Source organism: Rhinoraja longicauda, chromosome 5 (genome assembly GCF_053455715.1).
Source record: "Rhinoraja longicauda isolate Sanriku21f chromosome 5, sRhiLon1.1, whole genome shotgun sequence".
NCBI lineage: Eukaryota > Metazoa > Chordata > Chondrichthyes > Rajiformes > Arhynchobatidae > Rhinoraja > Rhinoraja longicauda.
Genome location: NC_135957.1, coordinates 62,650,033 through 62,658,346, shown reverse-complemented (window position 1 = coordinate 62,658,346; position 8,314 = coordinate 62,650,033). Strand labels below are relative to the sequence as shown.

Below are 8,314 nucleotides of genomic sequence, written 5' to 3'. Positions count from 1 at the left end.
GTACACCTCTATAAGGTCTCCCCGCAGTCTTCTGCACTCCAAGTAATACAATCCTAGCCTGCCTAATGTCTTCAAATAACTTAGGCCCTCAAGTCCTGGCAATCTATATACTTAAACTCTCGTTTGTTTGTTTGTTTGTTTGTTTGTTCCTGAACTACAGCCAAAATGGTTCACGATAGCGTGACAATTTTAGGCCCACCTTACTCACCGTCTTCTCTTTGGTGCTAATGGAAGAAGTTATTCACATTTTAAAGTTTAAATCTATCTCCTAGGGAGGGAGGGAGGGAGGGAGGGAGGGAGGGAGGGAGGGGGGTGGAGGGCATGGGGGGAGGGAGGGATAGGGAAGAGGGAGGATAAGGGGTTGAGGGGGATGGAGTAGGGGGGAGGGGAAAGGGGGAGGAGAAGGGGGAGGGAGAGGGGAGGGGAGAGGGTGGAGGGAGGAAGGAGGAGGGAGGGAGGGGGGTGGAAGAGGGGGATGGAGGGAGGAGGGAGGCAGAGGGTAGGGGAGGAGGGAGGGGGAGAGGGGAGGAGGGAGGGGAGGAGGGAGGGAAGGGGAGGGGAGTGGGGCAGGGGAGGGGAGGGGGGAGAGGGGAGGGGGAGAAGGGAGGGGGGGGAGAGGGGAGGTGCAGGGGGGGAGGTGAGGGTGCTGCACCAATGTCCAACAGGTCCGCTTGGTCTAGTCTCCTAAATCTCTGCATTGCTTCCTAGAGCAGGGTGAAAATTGAACACAATATTCAAAGTGTGATCTCACTGACATCATGTACAACTGTAACACAATGTCTCAACTTTTATACATTTTAGTGTCATCTGCAAACTTACAAATGTTGCCTTGTACATTCTCATCTAAATTGTTGATATAAATAACAAACTGCAATGGACCCAGTACCAATCCCTGAGGCACACTACTCACAGCCCTCCAGTACAAAACCAATCTTCTACTACCATCCTCTGTTTCCCACTGCAAAGCCAATTCTGTATCCAGTTCTGGATTCGACAGAACTGGATTCTGCATCTCCCTGGATCATAATCGTAATCATAATCATAATCGTAATTTATTAGCCAAGCATGTTTTGCAACATACGAGGAATGTGATTTGCCATCCAGTCATACCAAAAAAGCAAAAAGACGCACAATTACATAAAATTTGACATAAACATCCACCACAGCGGCTCCTCCACATTCCCTACTGTGATGGAAGACAATAAAGTCTTATCTTCTTTCCTCCATTTTCTCCCACGGTGGGGGCAGTCGAACTATCTGTAGTTGGTGCAATCGAAGCTCTCGCAGCCGGCGATCAAAGCTCCTGCATCGGGGCGATCGACGATTCTGCGATCGGGGTGGTCGAAGCTCCTACGGCTTGGAGCTTCTGAAGTCGCTCCATGATGTTAAAGTCCACTGACTTCCGTGGTTGGAGCTTCCAAAATCGATCCCTGACAAAGGGATCGCAAGCTCCACGATGCTAAGTCTGCAGGCTTCCGCGGTTGAAGATCCCCAGCGAGCGGCCGCCAGCTCCATGATGTTAGGCTGCAGTGCGGATGGAGATACGACACGGAAAACAGTCGCATCTCCGTCGAGGAAAGAGATTAAAAAAGTTTCCCCCACCTCCCCCCACCACCCCCCACATAATACAAAACTAAAAGTACACTAAAACGGGTTGGACACGTTAGAGGCAGGAAACATGTTCCCAATGTTGGGGGAGTCCAGAACCAGGGGCCACAGTTTAAAAGTAAGGGGTAGGCCATTTAGAACGGAGATGATAAAAAACCCTTTTCAGTCAGAGAGTTGTAAATCTGTGGAATTCTCTGCCTCAGAAGGCAGTGGAGGCCAATTCTCTGAATGCATTCAAGAGAGAGCTAGATAGAGCTCTTAAGGATAGCGGAGTCAGGGGGTATGGGGAGAAGGCAGGAACGGGGTACTGATTGAGAATGATCAGCCATGATCACATTGAATGGTGGTGCTGGCTCGAAGGCGCGAATGGCCTCCTCCTGCACCTATTGTCCATTGTCTATTGTCTATTGTCTAACCTTCCCAAGCAGCCCACCTTGTTGAAGTCTATCAAAGGCCTTGCTGAAGTCCATGCGGATCACATCTCCAACTCTGCTCTCATCAACATTCTTGAAGACTTCTTCAAGAAACCCAATTCAATCTGTGAGACATAATCTCCGATGTACATGTATATGCTATTCGTAATCTGAATGAATGAATGAATGAATGAATGAATAAGTTTATTGGCCAAGTATGTGCATATACAACGAATGTGCCTTGGTGCTCCACTCACAAATGACAACACAAACATACAGTTAACAATTAAGAATAAAGCATAAACACATCAAAACAATAAGGATACAACATTACAGTCTAAACATGTGGGTGAAATTAAACCAGAGTAAAAAAGAAACTACAGACTTTGGTTATTCAGTAGAACTACCACTCGTGGAAAAAAAGCTATTTTTTATGTCTGGCTGTGGCTGCTTTGACAGTCTGGAGTCTTGACCAGAGAAGGGTCTTGACCTGAAACATCACCCATTCCTTCTCTCCAGAGATGCTGCCTGGCCCACTGAGTTACTTCAGCATTTTGTGTCATCCTTAATCACCACCTGTCTTGCCAAATGCATGTATATCTTATCCTTCAGAATTCTCTCCAGTAATGTTTCTATTACTTACCGGTTGAGAGTTGCCAGGTATTTCTTTCCAGCCCTTCTTGAATAGATGCACAACATTATCCACCCTCCAGACTTCTGGAACCTCATCCATATCTAATGATGATTAGCATATCTCAGTCAGGATTCCTGCAATTTCTTCTCTAGCTACCCACAGTGTCCTTTAATATTTCAGATCAGGCCCAGGAGATTTATCTACCTTTATAAATTTTGGGACATCTCGCAAGTCTTCCACTGTAACATGAACTGTCTTCAAGACATTGCCATTAAGTTTCCCAAGCACCCTAGTCTTCATGTCCTTTTCTGTGTTAAGAACAAAGAAAAATATATATTGAGGACGAGATAGAGAGAAAGAGGATGCTGTAGCGACCATAGAGAATGGTCCGGGTCGTCGAACCCTCAGATTGGCCAGCAAGGTCACGTGTGAGCGCGACCGTAGGGATTGGTCCAGAGAGCGACATCGCTGATTGGCCAGCGTTGTCATGTGCGCTTTTGGCGCCCGAAATGTTCAGTTCGGAGAAGTCTTCGAAGAAGACAGTAAGTTTTTTGATGGTTGTCCTTTACCTTGTTGTTTAACTTTGTATTCGAATATTGCGGCTGCAATAAACTTCTTCTACAACCAACAAGTTTTCGGACTCGCCATATTGGTGACCCCGACGTGATCTGGACGATCACCGACTATGCAGGAACACGACGCCTCGTTGTTGAATGACGCGCCTGGCACACCGGAGTTAAGCGCGGTAAGCGTTCACCTTCCGTTGTTTTGGACACATTCACCGCAATCTTGGTTTGTCCACACCGAAGCCCAATTTCATATAAAGAACATATCGGCCGACTCGACGAAGTATTACTATCTCGTCAGCGCTCTATCACCGGAGACGACCACACGCGTGATGCGGATCATCGTTAATCTGCCTGCGGAAAGCAAGTACGAGGCAATGAAGAAATTGTTACTGCGAACCTTCGGGTTTAATAGGCATGATTGCGCTGAAAAACTTCTGCACCTACCGGACCTCGGAGATCGACGGCCGTCCGTTCTCATGGCCGAGATGATGATGCTAGCCGGTGAGCATACGGATTGCCTCATGTTCGAACAGGCATTCCGAGAGAAGCTTCCCGAGGATGTCCGACTGCTGCTCACGGATTGTTCTTTTAAGGACCCCGAAGCATATGCAGAGAAAGCGGACGCGCTCATAGCGGCTAAATCGAAGGCAAGCGGTTCGATCAACAAGGTCTCGACATCGATGGCCACGCCACAGCGACATCAAGATGGCGCCGCGTCTCCCGCCAGTTCTCCGAAAGCCCGCCAAAAAGTTCCGCACAAGCGCGGCTGGTGCTATTATCACCTACGATGGGGTAGACCTTGTACCTTCGCGGGAAATGCCTCGGCCGATCGTACATAGGGGCAGTTGCGATTGGCCAGAACCGACGTCTCTACGTCCACGATCGATTCACGGACACAGAATTTTTGGTAGACACGGGAGCCATCGTCAGTATAGTGCCGCCGACCGACCTCGAAACCAGAACGGGTAAGAAAGGTCCCACCCTCATCGCGGTTAATGGCAGCCCCATTCGCACTTTCGGTATACGGAAGATGTCCCTTGTGTTAGGCCTCCGCACGTACGAATGGCCATTCATCATAGCAGACGTCAGACAAGCAATCCTAGGCGCAGATTTTCTCTGGGCTTTTTCACTGGTCCCTGATGTCCGCAGTAACGACCTCCGACCTTCCGCCAGCGAGGAGCCCGTCGCTCCGACAATCGCCTCCCCGCCCAGCCCTACTGTCCAGGCCGTCGTCGCGGCCCCTGACTCGTATGCTGAGATCCTGGCGGAGTTTCCAGAGCTGCTCATCCAACGTTTTGACACGCCTTCGGCCAAGCACGGCATGGTCCATCACATCCGCACCGAGGGCCCTCCCGTTTTCGCTCGGGCCAGGAGACTACCGCCAGACAAACTGGTGGTGGCACGGGCGGAATTTAGGAAGATGGAGGAAATGGGCATTGTCCGTCAGTCCGACAGCCCATGGGCCTCGCCGTTGCATATGGTCTCCAAGGCATCTGGGGGGTGGAGACCATGTGGCGATTATCGGCGTCTCAATGCTGTCACCACGGCTGATCGCTACCCCATACCGCACCTGCAGGACTTTTCGTCTGGGCTGGGAGGAGCGGTGGTGTTCTCCAAAATCGATTTGGTGCGAGGATACCACCAGATTCCGGTGCGGCCGGAGGACATACAGAAACCTGCCACGATTACTCCGTTCGGGTTGTTTGAATGGTTGCGTATGCCTTTCGGTTTAAAGAACGCGGCACAGGCTTTCCAACGACTGATGGACCGTGTGGGTCGGGGTTTACCCTTTTTGTTTATTTATTTAGACGACATCCTGGTCGCCAGCCCCTCAGTGCAGGAACACCAGGTCCACTTGCGGACTGTGTTCCAGCGGCTCCAAGACCACGGGCTCATTATCCAACCCTCCAAGTGTCAATTCGGCCTCCCTTCTCTTGATTTTTTAGGGCACAGAATTACCCCTGCCGGCGCCTCCCCTTTGCCCGAGAAGGTGGAGGCTATCCGGGCATTTCCCAGGCCCACCACAGTAAAAGGACTACAGGAGTTCGTAGGTATGGTTAACTTCTACCATAGGTTCATTCCGGCAGCTGCGCGGGTCATGCGCCCGCTCTTCCAGTGCCTTGCGGGAAAACCGGTAGAGTTGATATGGTCCCCGGCCGCAGTGTCGGCTTTTACAGCAGCTAAGGCAGCATTAGCAGACGCCACCATGTTGGTCCACCCGAGCCCCTCCGCCCCCACGGCCCTGACGGTTGACGCCTCTGACGTGGCGGTGGGCGGGGTCTTGGAGCAGCAGGTCGGTGGCCGTTGGCAGCCCTTGGCGTTTTTCAGCCGGCAACTAAATTCGGCTGAGCTGAAGTATAGCGCATTTGACCGAGAGCTTCTGGCCCTCTAATTAGCTGTTCGTCATTTCAGTTATTTCCTTGAGGGCCGCCCATTTGTAGCCTTTACGGACCACAAACCATTAACATTTGCATTTTTCAAATTGTCTGACCCATGGTCGGCCCGCCAGCAGCGGCACCTGACTGCTATCTCCGAATTTACCACCGATGTCCGTCATGTCGCGGGTAAGCTTAATGCCGTTGCTGACGCCCTGTCTAGACCTGCTTGTTCCCCTATTTCGGCGGTGGACTGCGAGGTGGATCCCCAGGAGCTTGCGGAGGCACAGCTTCTAGCGGATACCGCCTCGGCATAACAGTCCACCACTTCGGGATTGAAGTTGGCTCAGGTAGCCTGCGGGTCGGAAGGCACAAAAGTCTGGTGTGATGTTTCCCGTCCCCGTCCCAGGCCGGTAGTACCGCCCTCCCGTCAGCGCCGAGTTTTTGATGCCATTCATGGGCTGGCGCACCCGTCCATCCGCTCCACCTCTGCTTTAGTAGCAGCTCGGTTTGTCTGGCATGGCCTACGGAAACAGGTAGCGGGTTGGGCGCGTTCCTGCGTTCCCTGTCAGACCGCTAAAGTCCAGCGCCATGTCCAGCCTCCCGTACAGGAGTTCGAGGTCCCAGCAGTTCATTTTTTCCACATCCACGTGGATTTGGTCGGGCCTTTGCCTTCCTCCCGGGGCTACACCCACCTCCTCACGGTGGTGGATCGGTTCACCCGGTGGCCAGAGGCTTTTCCATTGTCTGATATCTCGGCAGCCTCTTGTGCCAGGACTTTGGCCCTCCATTGGGTAGCTCGTTTCAGGGTCCCGGCAGTTATTACCACTGACAGGGGGCCGCAGTTCACTTCGTCCCTCTGGGCCGCGCTCGCAGAACTGTACGGTTCCAAGTTACAACCCACTACTGCATACCACCCCCCAGGCAAATGGACTTGTAGAAAGGTTCCACCGTCAACTTAAGGCGTCCCTCAGTGCAAGGCTTGAAGGCCCGGACTGGGTAGACCAACTCCCCTGGGTTCTTCTGGGCATCCGGACTGCTCCTAAGCAAGATCTCGGTGCGTCGTCCGCGGAGCTAGTATATGGCTCGACACTTCGAGTACCCGGAGATTTGTTTCCGGACCCCTCAGACCAGCTGCCTCCAGTCCCATCAGTCTTAGCATCTCTCCGGGCACGGGTGGGTTCCCTGGCTCCAGTTCCGACTTCACGTCATGGGTGTCCCATGGTACATGAACCGCCTTCCCTGAAGGACTGTGAGTTTGTGTTTCTGCGAAAAGATTCCCATCGTGCCCTGTTGCAGAGGGTCTATCAAGGGCCATTCCGGGTTTTGCGTAAGGGAACGGCTACCTTCACCTTAGACATGTGCGGCAGGAGTGAGCTCGTCTCGGTGTCCCGGCTCAAACCTGCACACTTGGATCCGGATCAACCAGTCCTGGTCGGCCAAACCCCTAGGAGAGGCCGACCTCCGTCAGTTCCGCTCAGTCCAGGACCCCCCGTTCCGGCAGTTCCTCCAAGTCCGGAATCCCCTGCTCCTGTGGTTCAGGCTGCCCCTCTCCTTACTCGTTATGGTCGCGAAATCCGGCTCCCTGCTAGGTTCCGTACCTCGGGTTCTGGGGGGGGTCATGTAGCGACCATAGAGAATGGTCCGGGTCGTCGAACCCTCAGATTGGCCAGCAAGGTCACGTGTGAGCGCGACCGTAGGGATTGGTCCAGAGAGCGACATCGCTGATTGGCCAGCGTTGTCATGTGCGCTTTTGGCGCCCGAAATGTTCAGTTCGGAGAAGTCTTCGAAGAAGACAGTAAGTTTTTTGATGGTTGTCCTTTACCTTGTTGTTTAACTTTGTATTCGAATATTGCGGCTGCAATAAACTTCTTCTACAACCAACATGTTTTCGGACTCGCCATAATGCCAGGAATCACGGTGAATGACGTTAACCAGCAGGAGTTTGTCCGTGCACTAGGAGCCTTCCTCAAGAAGTCGGGGAAGCTGAAGGTGCCAGACTGGGTGGACACGGTGAAGCTGGGCAAACACAATGAGCCTTGCTCCTTACGACGAGAACTGGTTCTACACCCGTGCCCGCCTCCACAGTGCGTCACCTGTACCTGCGAGGTGGAGTGGGCGTGGGGGGCCATGAGCAAGATTTACGGCGGCCGCCAACATAACGGGGTGAAGCCCAATGACTTCAGCCACGCCTCCAAGTCTGTCGTGCGCAATGTCATGCAGTCTCTCAAGGGGCTCAAGATGGTGGAGAAAGATCCCAACGGGGACGAAAACTGACTCCACAAGGGCAGAGGGACCTGGACAGGATCGCTGGTTAAGTTGCTGCAGCCAGCAAGAAACATTGAGAGAACGGTGTGTCATGTTTTAACAGAGATAAAATAAATATTAATTGTGTTACTGACTGGAGCAGTTGCTAGTAATGCACAATTGCACTTCGAAATCCTCCTTGGTGCGCCATTAAGTGGTAAATACAGGTTCACCATCCAAATTTTCTATGCAGCCTAGTATTTTAACAAAAAAATGATACATTTTCTCACCATAAGCATACGTATAATTTGCTTTAAATGTACTTGCTTAACTCAGTGTGAACCATATTGTTAAGATTAGCAGGTATTTTCCTATCCCCAGTTGCCCTTAAGAAGGTTGAGGTGAGCCAATTTTCACTGCTGTCTGCACACAGTATTGTTCTGTTATCCAGGAAATAGATGAAGGAAG

At 51.9% G+C, this 8,314-nt stretch overlaps 1 protein-coding gene across 1 annotated transcript; it reads left to right on the top strand.

Moving 5' to 3' along the window:
- Window positions 1-7,504: 7,504 nt before the first annotated feature.
- rps19 (ribosomal protein S19) lies at window positions 7,505-7,944 on the top strand. The gene is given in 5 exon segments (XM_078400190.1): window positions 7,505-7,636; window positions 7,638-7,676; window positions 7,678-7,722; window positions 7,724-7,859; window positions 7,862-7,944. Coding segments are annotated over 5 exon segments (435 nt in total).
- Window positions 7,945-8,314: the final 370 nt, after the last annotated feature.